Raw genomic sequence first — 16771 nt, 5'->3', positions numbered from 1 at the left:
GATGACGCACGAACAGCGTTTCATGTAATTCTCAGTCAGACAGGAGAGCACAGTGGCCAGCATCATTACATTACATTAGATTCAGCTTTATTGTCATTGCAAAGAGTACAAGTTCTGGGAGAATTAAATGCAGATTTTTTTTCTGGAGAGATTTTGGACATGATATCTGTCTGTGAATGTGCATGCTCTGCTAAGTTGTAAGCAAATGAAATGTGGGGAAAACCCGAGATATAGACAGCTGCTACTCAGAAAAGTATAGCGAAAGCATACTGGTAGAAGTAAAATAAAGGGAAAGGCAACGGCGGAAATGCGCATGCATTGCTGCCCACAAACTTATGCCATCCCTATGAATGAAACAAATAAACGTATGGAAATGATGTTAAAGAAAAGGTAGTATATATATACATACTTATGCCTTCCCTATCAATCGTACAAATAAAAGTATCGGCATGATGTTGAAGAAAAGATGGTATGCAGCAGGTACCCAGACGTGTGAATGCCTGTCATGTGGAGCGGAGATCTGCCGCGTTCATGCATTCACATGCAATGATGACCACTTTGCATTAAAAGCGCCCACTTATAATAACAACAGTGTGATGATTAAGATGAGAAGATTATTTCTACAATCAGATTCTACCTTTTCTTTGTTTGCTAGTCAGTGGCGTCTGGGGAAAAAATCCCAGCATTCTCAGCGTCGATAAAACCCCAAAGGCTTCCTGCCCGCCATTTCACTTTTGGGTAGCTACTTAGCAAGCGCCTTCGTTTGAGGTAGTTTTCCTTGTGAAACCATTATATATCTCATCGTTGAATTAACAAGCAAATAATCAATATTGGTAGTCAAATTTATATTAAAACATTTGTTTATTAAGGCAATTGGAATCGACACGTTAACGAACGACCACAGTTTTAATTGAAGACCAGCGTTCACAAACCAGGCCTGGGGTAAGTTTCTCGTTTTCATTGTTTGGCGAATAGCTTCCTAGCCTGGCTACGTGTTTTGCAACGAATGTGCTAAAACTCACTGTAATCAACTGTTTATGCAGCTACTTTTGCACCGTTTGCTAATGTACTCTTTCCGATCATATTAACGTTAACTTGGCTGCTAGGCCCCGTCCACACGTATCATTACACCGCCGCCCGGAGGCGAATAAATATACTGCGCCCAACTGTGTAATCCACCTTTCAGTACGCGGTTCAAAGTGCTGCCGTTTCTGCCGCAGAAACTAGGAACCTTTTTAGGATCTCAGTGCATTTCCACCGCAGGACCAGGGTCTAAATTATTTTACCCCCAAAAATGTCCCTGCTCGGCGGGTAGTACTTTCCAAAAGTATAGGAACTTTGGCAGTGGGCATAGCAGCGCTGAACATTTCTCATTGGTCAAGTAAAAATCTGCCGCTGTGATTTATTATTTTCATAATATTTACTTCAATTCAATCTTTTATGTTATGTCGCGCAGTAGCCTACTTTTGGTTATAGCATGCCAGCTTCTTGGAACAGATAATAAATTATGATTGAGGATTATAACGTATGCTCTTCTGTTCTTTTCTTGCTTTAGTATCAAGTCTGTTTTTATAAAATATTAAGCATTCGTGCTCGGACAGCATATTATGTAGCAAAACATGCAAACGCTTTAATTCGGTTACTGAATATTTCCATCCGGATTTTGTTTCTTAGCCCTTTATAACCGACTCAAAACGTTTGACAGTTATGTGAGGTATGTGGTATTTACTTTGGATATACAGTAAAAACAGGGAAAACTCGCCTTCCGCACTTTTTGTCAGGGTAAAATAACAGGTTAATTCTAGCAAGCGTCCCTTTTGCTTTTGCAAAGTGCCTTAATTTTATTGCAGTCAAGTATTTAGCTGCTCCGCTAGCAGTAAGTTTGAAGGAATCTAAAATAGATGAAAGCAAACGGTGGATGTACCACTGCAATATTAGTTACAAATTCCGAGTCCGAGTTCTCATTGTATTTATTCTTGTCATTTTGCGATTATATGGAAATAACGATGAGTCGCAATAATCAATTCAGCAACAAAATCTTTATGACGTGTGCATGTTTTCTGCTATATTACATTGCATTACATTTATTTGGCGGACGCTGAAAAAAGTGCATTTCATGGTCATGAACGACTACAAAACACAGGTTCAATAAGATAGAATACTTATTTTGTACAGCTATTTCTAGCCAAGAACACAGTTTAGTTAACACTATTCTGACCTCTGCAAAGCCAACTAGGCAGAAGAATAAGCTACAGTATTAGAACAAATACAAATTACCAAAAAGTGCTATAAATGTTGTTAACAGTTATTTGTGGAATGTGAATGCATTCAGTCGTCTCGGATGTCAAGACATCAAAGTGAATGTTCGCATTAAAACATAATGAATGTGTTTGAGAGTATATATAAAACAATCTGTATATTGTTTTGTTATATCATGTTTGTTGTTCTTGTCAGGCCAAATCTGTTCAGATACAAGTCTTATACTCTGGTTGGTATTTCTTTTTGGACCGTTGCTATGCAAAAACTCTGGCCGGTTTCTATTTCCACCGTTGTTAATCAAAAACCTTTGGTCGTTAATTCTATGAGAACAATGATTCTATCAAGAAAAAATAGTTCCATCTCGTTTTATACCATACATTTAGCACCAATTTTGGTCATTTTTGTCATTACATTATTTAATAAAACTGCATGAAACCACAAGTCAATCAAATTAATCTCCCTAGCACTGTCTTGCTTTTTTTCATGGTGTGGTCGTGCGCGTCACATAGCCAATATTAAAATTCTTGGTTTTAGGTCAGAATGGTCTCACGGCATGCTTGTTATCCCGGCTAGCTAGCTAGCCAACTATTGAATTGTATTCAAACCAGCGGTTACTATAAACGCAATCGTTCACAAACATACAGATGAAAATGCATCTGTAGCCATGAGTTAAATGCGGTATGCCTATTCTACTGTCCAGGGACGATTCCGATTTGTAAAGCTAGCAACAGTAACTACAAATGTGATTCAACGTTGCAATCAGTTACAATTAAAAAGCGAAAGAATAATGTTGCTGTTTAAACATTTAGAATGCTGGATTTTGTATCGCATTGATTTTCTGTTAAAAGGCCGAGGTGTCCCTTTACTGAGAAATAATGCCCGCCCTTAGACCAATCAGAATGGAGTATTCAGCCAAGCCGTTGTATAATGAAACTTGTTGCCGGCCTCGGCACTAAATTGCGCACAGCCTGTCAATGTTTCTTTTTGGCCCACAGACGCTAGTGGCTCCGTTTATAGACAAACATACTATTACGTTAATCACATTGTCATATTGCTTATTACTAATGCAATACAAGTTGGATCTAGCGCCATCGGCACAGGTTGCTCATGTAGTCTACTTTTTCATTTGCCAGAACGTCTCATAATGACAAATGCCAGTTCAGTCGGTTTGCATAAAATCAAACCGGTTTCAAAATTATGAATATAAAGTAATCTAAGCTAGTATTGTAAATGGTACAAATGTCTTCCTTCATTTAAGCAATTTTTCAAGTGTCTGTGATGTTCACATCTGGGGTTACAAAGCTTTAAATAGGGTACCCCCTAAATGGCCAAGGATTGGCCAGATTTGGCATGTGCGCTAAGTGGTGAAAGTTGTTGTTTGCTCTGTATTTTCAAAAAAGCTGTAATGCACATTATCAGATGAATGGAAGGACTAAGTGGCCTTCATGTTCATGGCAAACACATGTGTGCATGACTTTGATGTGCAAACAACAGGTAGCAGCAGTAATGCTATGTTTTTTTTATGTGGCATCAATTTAATATAGTTATTCCTATTAAGCCATGGCAGGGTGTGGCTCACGTCATAAAGTCCGCCGATGGCCTGTGTCAGACATCACTGGGCATCAGCACAAGACTGTGTTTCCTGAAAATTGTCACGCCAATGCGAAAGAGGTGATGTATACACAACTTTCTTATGTAGTCTATAGCATCTAATACTATGTTATGTACTGTATAAGATGTCATACAACATAATTGGATACTTGGTGTTGTAACAACATTCATTCGCGTATTTATTAACATGTTTGATTTGTGTTTTCTTTATGCAGTTTGTGTTCGTTGTTGGCGATTCACATCTCAGATCTTTTGCTGATGGAGTTGTGAACATGCCAGAGGGTCGGCTGTCCTTTGGTTTTATGGCCACACCTGGAGGAGATGCAACAGCGTTGCGTTTGGAGATCTCCCATCTTGGTGCTACTCCACGTACTCCAGATGCAGTGTGCCTGCTTGCTCCAGGGAACAACATGACCTCAAGTCGCACTATTGAGGAAGCTGCCAGGGCCTTTGGGACTCTCCTCAGTGTTGCATTGCAACACTGGCCAAACAAGGTATGTCTGAAATCATAAACACTCAGACAAAGGCAATACTGTCCTTCAGTAAAATGTTATGTGTTCACAAAGGGACTAATAATAGTCACAGAAATTAAGTAGGTTTTGTTTTAATGCTAATAGCAATTTTTTACTTGTAGGTGTTTGTGGTGGATTTCCCTATACGACATGTACATGCAACACTGGAATACCAGCTTCTGCTAAAGCAGGAATATCACCGAGTTGCAGCAAAGATGGGGGTGCGGTATTTCTCAACAAATGATGTTTTCCAGCCATCCAAAAGGTATGTTCCAAGAAGTTGTGGATACAACATCACTGTTCTTGGAGTACATAGTACATTCTTATGCTTGTTTGTCTGGGACTTTATTATTGTCATTACTTTTTGTTTAAGGCATCTCTGGTGTCAGGATTTGGTACACCTAAGTGATGACAAAGGTATGCCTCTCCTTGCGGACTTCATTTGGAACACTTCATACAGCATCCTACACGTCCCTGTCAATCCTGTGCCACTTGGAGTGCGTCCTACACTCAAAAGATGCTTCCACAAAAACAAGAAGAAGCATGGTACTTCATCACAGCCACAGTGTGTTGCTCCATCTCAGCGCTCAGCAACATCCTATCGGCCCTTTCCAGGTAATAACTGCTCTGTGTGTTACATAAAATTGTCCAGTGTTAGTGGTGTCCAATATTTGAACAATGTTCTGTCTCTGCTTTTTTCTTATTTCTTTTTTTTTTTCTAAACCCATACGTTTGTATGTTCTTTTGTGCAGCTGTTAAAATGAAGTATGTCGACCATGACCAATGGACACACCTGCTGCCTACTGTTCCAGGTAATTCTTGCATGCCAATGTGTCTGTGTCCCAATGTGTTACTGTTACATTGGAGACCCATATTTAATTTAACTCATGTTATTTGTCCTTGTTTGTAGATGTAAGGATGCAGGTTCGGGACCGGCGTCATTGTATACGTCAGCATGCTGCCAAAGGACTGTTTGTTGACATACAGCAAGTACGTTTGTGTTGATGTATACACTTGATGTAGAACTGTTCAATGACATTTAAAAAGTAGGCCGTAAATATTCAACGTAAATAACTCCTAACATCAACTTGTCTTTACAGCGAATTCTCAGTGGGGGTACGATGGAACGCATCTTTGACACATACGTCCTATGTTACCCTTCGGGCTACTGCCAGAACGCCAAGCCTGTCCATGACCCAGCACCCAAGTCTGTGGCTGAGAAGAAATCTCCGCACATCAAAAAGCTAAGTGGTGCTGGTTCACGTCATGTGGGTCGTAGGCCTCTGGTTGTAGTTGACAGGGTCAGAGAAGTTGTAGAACAGGAAGATGTTAGGGACCAGGTAGTAAGGAGGAGAAAGATGGGACACATACACACCAGTGTTACACAGACAGAACAGAAGCAGGAGTTGCCTACTGAGAGAGTACTGAAACAGGAGTTGGCTAGTCAACTAGTACAGAAACAGAAGTTTGGTACAGATGAAGGTACTTGGTACAGACCAGCTGCAGTACTCACCATAAAAAAGGCCAAGAACCACATAAGAGGAGGTGTAGGTGGAGGCCACTCAATATTTGAGACAGCAATTAGCATAGCAGAGCAGCATGGTATCCAACTTAGAAGTGGCAATCCAAACAAGGCCAATGGTAATTGCTTGTATGAATCTATTATTGATAACATAAATGCAAGACAATGTTTTGCAGAACATTTGCCAGAAAGGCCTGAGCACTATAGAAAGGTCTGGAATACTGTAGGTGAACAGAAAATTAAGGCATCTCCATACTATCCAAACATATATACAGAACAGCAGTGGAGAGAAGCATGGCAAACTTTGCAAACAACTAACCAATATGACCTTGACTATTTTGGTGATATGGCTATCCTTAGTTGTGCTCATACTACTAAGAAAGATATCCTTGTTTTCAACACACCTTGGAAAACAACAACTGCTCAACCTCATAGTCCAATATATGTAATATCTGCAGATGCAATAGATCCAGCAAATGCAAGAGATACTGATGTTCCATTGGTGTTGGCATACAATGGCCATCATTTTGAAAGCCTCATTCCTGTTTCTCATGTTGATGTTAACAAAACAATTGTTTTGGTGGATGCGTATAAGACTGGCACGTATATGACTCCTAGGTCTTTAGCACAAATGTTTCAGCTCATTGGACATGATTTACACAACACAGAAACAGATTCTCCCACAACAAAAAAAACCATATGTACACAGGCCACAGAAAATCAGAAAAGAACAAAGCTTGCACCTACAACCACTAATGTGCAGATTCAAAATTATGCTGCAAAATCCCAGAATTTTTATGAAGGCAATAATACCAGCGATACCATAGCCATAACTTTGCCAGATGTATGCAACAGCTGTCAAAAGCCATTTCAAACGCTGCTGGTACATTTGCGCAGATCAAAACAATGTCAGTTACATTACAACTTACAATCTTTGCATCAAGAAGTAATTGTGAAACACGCAGACCAACAACCTCTATGGCAAGGTCCCAAACGTCAAAAACTGGAAAAACATAACCAAACTGAGGTCAATGTAGGCCTAAACCATGTTGAACAACAACCTCTACCATGTCAGAAAGTGAAAGAGGCCACTCCAATTGAAGCCACTGCAATAAAGATGACAGTTACAAGGAAGAGACAGTTGCAGGGTAATCCTGTAGAAGTCACAGGAACAAGAAGAACAGATCTTCTCCAGATTCAAAATATAGGTCCTAAATCCCACAATCTACACGAAGCCAATAATACCAGTGATACCATAACAATGACTTCCCTAGATGTATGCAAGGGCTGTCAAAAGCCATTTCAAAGGCTGATGCTACATTTGAGCAGGTCAGTACAATGTCAGTTACATTACAACATGTCTGAGAGCAACCCAACAATGCCTTATCCAAGTGCAGATGAAGTTATTTTTGTCAATGAAATGGAAAGCCCATGTCTCACATTCTCTCCTTTCACTATGCAGCAAAAAAAATCACTTTGTTCAAAAATGAACATCATCCACAACTCACCTGAATACGTTCATACACAAGAACCAGTGCCAAGGAATGTCCCAATGAGTGATCCTTGTGAGACAAAGGCTATTGTAGGTGATGGGAACTGCTTTTTCAGAGCATTGTCATTTTCCATTAGTGCAACTGAAGGTCATCACAGAAAAATCAGACTAGCTGTAGTTAAACATATGGAAACAAATGCATTACAGTATGCTCCTATTCTCCGACATGGATATTTTTCTGTTGAAAACTATATACATGCATCACGCATGAAATATGTTCAAACTTGGGCAACTGAGGTGGAAATACAAGCAGCTGCAGATCTCTTTGGAGTTGATGTTTTCACATACAGTCGCAACAAGTGGTTCAAGTATTCCACAACAAATGGAAAGACAATTGACTCAGCGATATACCTAAAACACTGCAACGCATCTCATTATGAAGTAGTTACATGCGTGAAGCAACACAATTCGGACCAATGCACTAAACTCTGCAGCAAATCCAATGACTGTCCACAGTCACATCAGATAAGGAGTTCTTCAAGTCGACGTGAGCTTGACAGAAAAAACAAGCAATATGAAATGAACAAACAATTCCAAGATGCAAAAAATAACAGAGGAATTAAAAGATACAATGAAGATGCAAACTACAAAAAAACTATCAAAGACCGCAGCATAAACAAATATGCCACTGATACCCAACACCGGACAAATGTGAAACAGTACAGTGCACAGAAATATGCCACTGATGCCCAACACCAGGCAAATGTGAAACAGTACAGTCAACAGAAATATGCCACTGATGCCCAACACCAGGCAAATCTTAAACAGTACAGTCAACAGAAATATGCCACTGATGCCCAACACCAGGCAAATGTGAAACAGTACAGTCAACAGAAATATGCCACTGATGCCCAACACCAGGCAAATGTGAAACAGTACAGTCAACAGAAATATGCCACTGATGCCCAACACCAGGCAAATGTGAAACAACACAGTGCACAGAAATATGCCACTGATGAACAACATCGTACAAATAAGAAAAAGTGCAGCATAGACAAATATGCTACTGATGAGCAACACAAGGTAAATCTGAAACAGTGCAATATTACCAGAAGGATTAAATCAAACAAACAAAGACAACAAATGGACTACATTGTTCAGGAATTCAAAAACAAGGTTAGCACTGGTCCCCAATATGTTTGCTCCGTATGCCATCGACAATTGTTTAAACAACAAGTCATACAATGTAAAAAAGACACATATGGAAAAAAAGGCAATGCTACAGCTTCATTGGTCAGTAAATGCATTACTGAAACATACCTTCATAAATGCGAAAGTGCCTGTGTAGAACACTGCACAGATCCTAATAGTACACTGTGGATTTGTTACACATGTCACAGAAAACTTCTTGATGGAAGAATGCCTCCGGAAAGTGTTGCTAATAATTTGGTTTTGGATCCCATTCCACCACATCTGAAGAACTTAAATTCACTCGAACAACATTTGATTGCAATAAACATTCCTTTTATGAAGATGCTTGCTTTACCGAAAGGGGGACAAAATGGTGTTCATGGACCTGTCACGTGTGTACCATCTAATCTCCCTCAGATTGCAAGTGTACTTCCAAGACCAGAGCATGATGATTTGATGATCCGTGTCAAATTAAAGAGAAAGTTAACATACAAAGGCCACTATGAATATCAATATGTTAACACTGCTGCTATTCATAAAGCTTTCTCGTACTTGAAACAACATAACCCATGGTACAAAGATATTACCTTCAACCACGAATGGATTAATCCACTCAACAAAATTCTACAACCCAACAACCCTCTGTCTTTTGACAATGAAACCTGTGTTGAGATTAATACAGAAAACACTAATGATGAAGCATCCACTGAAACAACACCAGATGATGAACACATTGATGAATCAATACATGATACACAGCAACATGGAATGTTCAACGATACATGTTTACAACCTGTCGATATTGTCCAAGAGGTGATGGATCAGCACTTCAATGGAATTTTGTCTCTGGCCCCAGCACAAGACAACAACCCAGTCAGATTACTAACCAATGAAGGCAATGAAGCAAAATGCTTCCCTGTTCTTTTCCCCAAAGGAACCGGTACTTTTAACGATACCAGAGGAGAAAAGTTAACCATATGTAGATATTTCAATAACCGCATACTCAATGCAGATGGAAGATTTGCAAAAAACCTGGACTACATTTTTTATGCACAATATTTATCTGAGATTAACCAAGTGGTCTCAAATGTATCTATTGCACTGAGAAAAGGATATGACTCTGGCAGAAAAATTACATCAGACATGCTAATCAACGAAGATTCACTTCAAAGAATTCTCCATTTTGACGAGGGATACAAATTCATGAAACCTATCAGAGGCACACCTGCTTTCTGGCAAAGTGTTCAGAAAGATCTTTTTGCTATGGTTAGACAGCTTGGAATCCCAACATGGTTTTGTTCCTTTTCTTCAGCTGACATGCGATGGAAAGAGACATTACAAATTTTCCTCCGGCTAGAAGGCAAACATATAAATGCTGATGATCTGGACTGGTCAGAGAGATGTGATCTCTTGAGAAAGAATCCCGTGACAGCTGCCAGAATGTTTGATCATCGCTTTCATTGTTTCCTTAAAGATGTCATCATGTCACCAGCTCAACCAATTGGAAAAATTGTTGACTACTTCTACAGAGTGGAATTTCAACAACGAGGTTCACCTCATACACATTGTCTGTTCTGGGTTGAAAATGCACCGCAAGTTGATAAAGCCGATGATGCTGATGTTGTAGCATTTATCGATCAATATGTGACATGTGAAATGCCACCTCTTGACGATAAGGAAATGCACGACATTGTCTCTACTGTGCAACAGCACAGCAAAAGGCATTCAAAGAGCTGCAGAAAAAACAAAACTGTCTGTCGCTTTAACTTCCCGCGGCCACCATCAAAAAACACTTTCATCACAAGGAATAAAATTTCTGAAGAAGAAATGCCTAGTGAGCCTAACCAAACACAACCTCAACAACAAACCAATCATCCAAGGCTTTCAATGGAACTTGCAGGACAGATTATGGAGAGGGTACGGCAAGTTGTCATGAACACTGACATATCTTTTGATTCTGCAGATTCCCTCTTTGCATCTATTGGTATATGCCAGGAGCTGTTTGAAGCTGCATACATACGCATGACCAAAAAAACCAATGTTGTTTTACAGAGAAAACCATCTGATGTTTGGGTAAATCAGTATAACACACAACTTCTCCGATGCTGGAATGCAAATATGGACATTCAGTATGTTGTTGACGCCTACTCTTGCATTGTGTATATAATATCTTACATATCTAAGCAAGAGAGAGAAATGGGATTATTGCTACAGCAAGCCCAAAAAGAGGCCTCAAATAACATTGATGCTAAACTTGCCTTGCGGAAACTTGGCAGTGTTTACCTTCATAACCGAGAAGTATCTGCACAGGAGAGTATATACCGACTAACCAACATGAGACTCAAAGAGGGATCAAGAAAGGTTCAGTTCATTCCAACTGGTCAACATCCCATCAAAATGAGTCTTCCGCTTCATCTTCTTCAGAAAAGACTCAACACTGAAAATAACAGCATATGGATGAACAGCATCACAGACAAATACAAAGGAAGACCAAAAACAGAAGCATTTCCTGAAATGTGTTTGGCAACCTTTGCATCACAGTACAGAATTCTGTCAAAAGCAGACAAGTCATCACCAAACAGCATAAAACTGGATCAGGACTTAGGATTTGTGATGAAGAGGACACGCACAGATGCTGCTGTTGTGCGTTATGCCCGCTTCTCACGCACAAAAAATCCTGAGAAATATTACCACAGTATTCTACAGTTATTCCTTCCGCATTACAATGATTCTGAGTTGAAACCACCAAACTTCAACACATTTGAAGACTTCTATCACACAGGCTTTGTTCAAATCATCAACAGTGAACTTAAGGCTGTGAAATTCCTGGTTGACACCAATCAAAAACTCTTTGAAAAAGAAGCTGACGAAATTGACAACGCTCAAGAACATCTAAACAGAGATGGACCACCAGAAGATGCATGGTCGCTAATTTGCCCAGAATCAGAATTACAACGTCTACAGTGTTTGGAAGCAATAACCAGTCATGTAACAAACACAGAGGAAACTGATGAAATCCTTCCCGATCTGCAACCAGATAAAAGCAACACTTTCACTATCGAACCTAGGTTCTGTGGGTTGCAAAAAGACACTGCAATGTGTCTCCTACGGTCACTAAATGAAAAACAACTGCAATTATTTTACAAGATTCGGCACTGGTGTTTACAAAAACTCAACAACGAAAACCCAGATCCATTTTATGTATTTATCACTGGAGGAGCTGGCACAGGCAAGTCCCACCTGATAAAAGCCATCAATTATGAAGCATCTCGTATCTTGTCACAGCTATCAGAAAACCCAGATGACAAGCATGTCTTACTCACTGCTCCAACTGGTGTTGCTGCTTACAACATTGATGCGGCTACAATACACAATTGCTTTTCAATTGGAATAGATGTCTCATTACCATATCAACCACTTGCAGAAGAAAAAATTAATACTTTGAGAGCCAAACTCAACAAGATCCAAATAGTGATTATTGATGAAATTTCAATGGTTGATCATAAACTTCTTACGTATATCCACGGACGGTTAAGACAGATCAAACAAACAGGTGACTATTCCTCTTTTGGTAAAGTGTCTATCATTGCAGTAGGGGACCTATATCAATTGCCACCAGTCAAAGGAAAACCCTTGTATACACAACCAAGTGGTGTTAACTTATGGCAAAATCATTTTGCTGTAACAGAACTCACAGAAATAGTCAGACAGAAAGACACACACTTTGCACAGTTGCTAAATCGCTTAAGAACACACAAGAAAAAGCAACCACTGCAACAACAAGATATCAACATGCTGAAAAGTCGTGAGACGGGAGAAGGAGAATTCAGTGAAGATCTTCACATTTATGCAACAAACCAACAAGTTGACACTCATAATTTTCAGATGTTGCACAAAATGTGCCCTCATACCACTTCAATTGAAGCTCAAGATTTTGACAGGGATGCTAAAACTGGTCGCCTGAAAAGAAAAATGACACACCATCTCAAAGTTTACAATACTTGTTTGGTAAATACACTGCATCTTGGCATACATGCACGTGTCATGTTACTGAAAAACATTGATGTTTCAGATGGACTTGCAAATGGAGTCTTTGGAACAGTTTCTTACATATGTTACAACGATGATGACACTTTCCCATCAAGGATATATGTCACCTTTGATGATGAAAAAGTCGGAAAAATGGCTCGAAATAAGAAACCATCTTCCAAACCTGGACTGGAAAAAGCCACACCAATTGAGCCTGAAGAGGACAAAATAACAAACAGTGGTGGTGTGAGACGTCAGTTTGCTCTGAAGTTAGCTTGGGCTTGCACTGTTCACAAAGTGCAAGGTTTAACAGTGGAGAAAGCTGTTGTCTCTCTCAACAAAATGTTTAGCTCTGGACAAGCATATGTAGCACTGAGTCGTGTAACATCTCTTGAAGGACTCATCATCGATGATTTTAAAGCCACTGCTATATATGCTAATGACACAATTCACACTTCAATACAAAACATGCCTGCATTCATTGAGCCACCACTTCAATCCTTCAATACAACTTACAGAATCTTTCTGCACAATGTTCAAGGGCTTTCTGCTCATATCGAAGACATTCGATGTGATCACAGATATTTTGCAGCTGATGTCATTTGTGTGACAGAAACATGGCTACAACAACAACATTCTACCCAAGACACTCATCTCAACACCTTTTCATTTCACAGCAAACCAAGGTGCCTTGCATATGATGACACTGAACATATCTTCATGGAACTAAAGAAACAGCAGCATGGTGGTGTTGGACTTTACTTTAAAAATGATGCAGACTGCAACATCACCCATTTGCCATGTCTAAACATTGAATGTTTAACATTCAGCATAAAGTCACTGGAAGCAAACGTTGCCATCCTCTACAGACCACCATCTTACAGTTTGGTTACTTTCAGAACAAAACTGTTGCATTTGATTCATCATCTAGACACATTCTTGGGAACCAAAATAATAATGGGCGACTTCAATGAAAATCTCTTCATTACACAAACTGTTCAAGATTTCATGCAGCAACATGGATACACCCAACTTGTTAAACAAGCAACTACTGAAAAGGCCACCTTAATCGACCATATCTATGTCAAAAATAACACAGCTTATCAAATTGATATTCAAATAATGCAAACATATTTCAGTTTCCATAACTGTATTGTTATGGATGTTTTCCAGTAAATCCGGTACATTGATTTATTTGTCCCAGCCCATCTGTGAATAGGCCCTCCTCTCTGTGCACACTCAAAACGTGATCATGCACAGGAGGAAGATTTGTTCTTGGCTTTTCCCCACAGACAACACAGCTGGTCTAATTCCTGAATACAATCAATCCACAGTTCACAAATGGTTAGTCTCATTAACACCTCTGCAGACATTTTTCCCTAACTGATGCATTCAACTTAACTCTCATACGTTCCTCTCCCTATGTTCTTAACAAAACACTGTCAATCTCCAAGACCCAACTCTTCAAATAAGTTATTAGCAAGCAGGTAAAGACCCTAGCTAGTAAGGATAGATATAACTTATCATTACAATACAGCTGGCTTGTCAAGGTTAGCAGGCTGTAAAATTTTCCCCTCTTGTTTACATTTTGGACAGATGTGGCAAGTGACTACACCTATCCCTGTTTCAGTTACAGCACTTTCAACACAAGCAATATCGAAAGCGCTATCCAAAAATTTCTTCTAATCATGAAGACATTTTGGGATACATTTTGAAAATAGAAAACCAATATGCACCACAATTATATCAACAAATACCATCTCTGGGCAAACAACACTATATTCTGTAAATACATTGCACTACTTGACCCCATTTCCAGTATGAACATGATTTCTTGACGATGAACAGGGTAAGAGCATCACTTTGAAAAGCACAATGAATAATTACGCATTCTCTTTATATTACTGCACTTTCTGGTTTTCCTTTTTTCTTTCCTTTATCCTCAGGTGAACACAGACCTCCGAAACCAGCTTCAAGGAACAACACCTGGCTGCCTACTTCAGCATCTCCATAAATGGACCCCATCTTGACGCCTTCCCATATGATAGTGCATTGGAATATGTTCCCACAAAGCCCCATAAAATAAGATGTTGAAACAAACAGTGCACACTTTGCAACAGGTAGGCTGTGCAGCAGTCACTTAAAGTGTAGCAATGCAGCACTCACTGTATATTTTCCCATTTATTTCACAAACTATCAATTGGGCACTCACTGTATATACGCTTTCCAGTTCTTTCACACAAATTAAAGCTATTATATAGACTTCCCTTCGCGTTTCTCTGCTCTTGCCATTTTACTTATGATTTCACTCTGTATTTTTCTCTTTATTTATATTACAATTAAAGAAATTTACTTAATCTTTTTGTGATCTCTTGTCTTTTTTCTTTGTGATTTTCCTTTTCACATGTTTCATTTCCATAGATTTTCACTTGGTGTTTTCTAATCTCTTGCCATTTTGTTCATGATTTTTATTTGTCTTTTCACATTTTTTTTGCATACATTTTTACTTGGTCTTTTTCTCATCACATGCCATTTTATTTGCGATTCCCAGTCTTTTCTGTGTCATTTTCCAAAACACTTTCAAATAAACAATTACTTTTCTCCTATTACTGGTTACATTAAATAATACATTTAAATATGCATTTTATTGTTGTAACACTATAGTCCTATGCTTATTGATATGTTGAACAGGCTTCAAGTTAAAGGTTGTTAATAAACTAGGTTTTTTATAAATTGTGAATTTGAAAATGAGATCAACCCTTGTGGACATAACGTTTCTGATCTATTAAGGTCATTTTTGTATTGTTAGGTACCGAGTATCGAATTAGCACCGTTTAAGTTTCAAGTATCATTTCAGTATTGAGTATCGTAATACTAAACCTGGTATCAGTATCAAAGTCAAAATTTCGGTATCGTGACAACACTACTGTGACGCCTTTTTTAGTTGCGGCGCAGAAACACTGCAGCTGTGCATGCACGCCGGACCATCTAAGTGTTATTACATGCCATCTAAGCGTTACGACATAGTAAAGGCCTTGACGGGAAGGGGCCAGGACACATCCATGGCGACGTAACTAAGTAATCCGACAGCGTCTCTTAGCTCAAAATTGGCCATGAGTCATCAATATTTCATACGATCATCACGACACTCAGTACATATGTTGGATGAAGGCGTATGATCGTGAAGACAAAGCCATTTTAAAATCGCTCCGTAGGGGGCGCGATGCTGCCAATGCTTGGACCCCTTCCAACGCCGCTTGCGGCTTTAATTATTCTTATTTTTCTCCGCTAAAAGTGTCTGAGGCTCAGCAACCATAAGTCCTGGAGCAACCAAATTTGGCAGGTGGGTTCCTATGGCCCCCCACTACTCAGGCACTAAAAACCACGTACGTCGGCCAGATGGTGGCGCTATAACAAAGGGTTTTGCGTAAAAGGCCATAACTCCCACACCATAAGTCAGATCAACACAAAACTTCATCGACCTATGCATCTGAACGTGCTCTACAACTTTGCCATTGGCCCCACCTATGTCCGCCATATTGTTTGCCCGCCATTTAGACTTTTTAGTTGGGGCGTGGCAGTTTTCTCAGCTAAAATGTCTGAGGCTCAGCAGCCATAAGTTGTAGACCAACCAACTTTGGTAGGTGGGTTCCTATGGCCCCCCACTACTCAGGCACTAAAAATCACCTATGTCGGCCAGATGGTGGCGCTATGACAAAGGATCATAGTTTAAAAGGTCATAACTCCCACACCGTAAGTCAGATCAACACAAAACTTCATCGACTGATGCATCTGAATGTGCTCTACAACTTTCCTATTGGGAGCACCTATGTCCGCCATATGGTTTGCACACCATTTGGACTTTTTCAGTAGGTGGGGTGCGGAAAAGCTGGAGCTCCAAATCCAAACGATTACGACATCGAGTAAACTTCTTTACGGCAAGCGACAACCATGGCGACGCTAGTTTTTATCAGTGAAAGCACGGTCTGACACTGCCACCTAGCGTGCATGCTAGGATAGGCGACCAAAAGTTTTTCAGTAAAAGCTTTCTGAGAGGATGAATAATTACTTTTCTTTGGCATGGATCCATTTGAAGACAGTATCGGGTGAGTTCGTTTAGTCTTTGAATCTGTCATTATGCTGAGAAATAGTTAA

General features: G+C 39.6%; 1 protein-coding gene across 1 annotated transcript; it reads left to right on the top strand.

Moving 5' to 3' along the window:
• Positions 1 to 654: 654 nt before the first annotated feature.
• On the top strand, positions 655 to 14646 carry LOC118225210. Its single transcript, XM_035413304.1, has 9 exons — positions 655 to 942; positions 3818 to 3930; positions 4086 to 4364; positions 4505 to 4647; positions 4756 to 4997; positions 5135 to 5215; positions 5293 to 5372; positions 5483 to 5722; positions 14563 to 14646. Exons 2-9 carry the CDS (start codon positions 3820 to 3822, stop codon positions 14644 to 14646), a joined length of 1260 nt encoding a protein of 419 aa, XP_035269195.1. The 5' UTR covers positions 655 to 942; positions 3818 to 3819.
• The last annotated feature ends 2125 nt before the right edge of the window (positions 14647 to 16771 follow it).

Source organism: Anguilla anguilla, chromosome 4 (genome assembly GCF_013347855.1).
Source record: "Anguilla anguilla isolate fAngAng1 chromosome 4, fAngAng1.pri, whole genome shotgun sequence".
In the NCBI taxonomy this organism is placed as follows: Eukaryota; Metazoa; Chordata; class Actinopteri; order Anguilliformes; family Anguillidae; genus Anguilla; species Anguilla anguilla.
The sequence above is the reverse complement of the archived record's forward strand: the minus strand, read 5'-3'. Positions and strand labels throughout refer to the sequence as shown.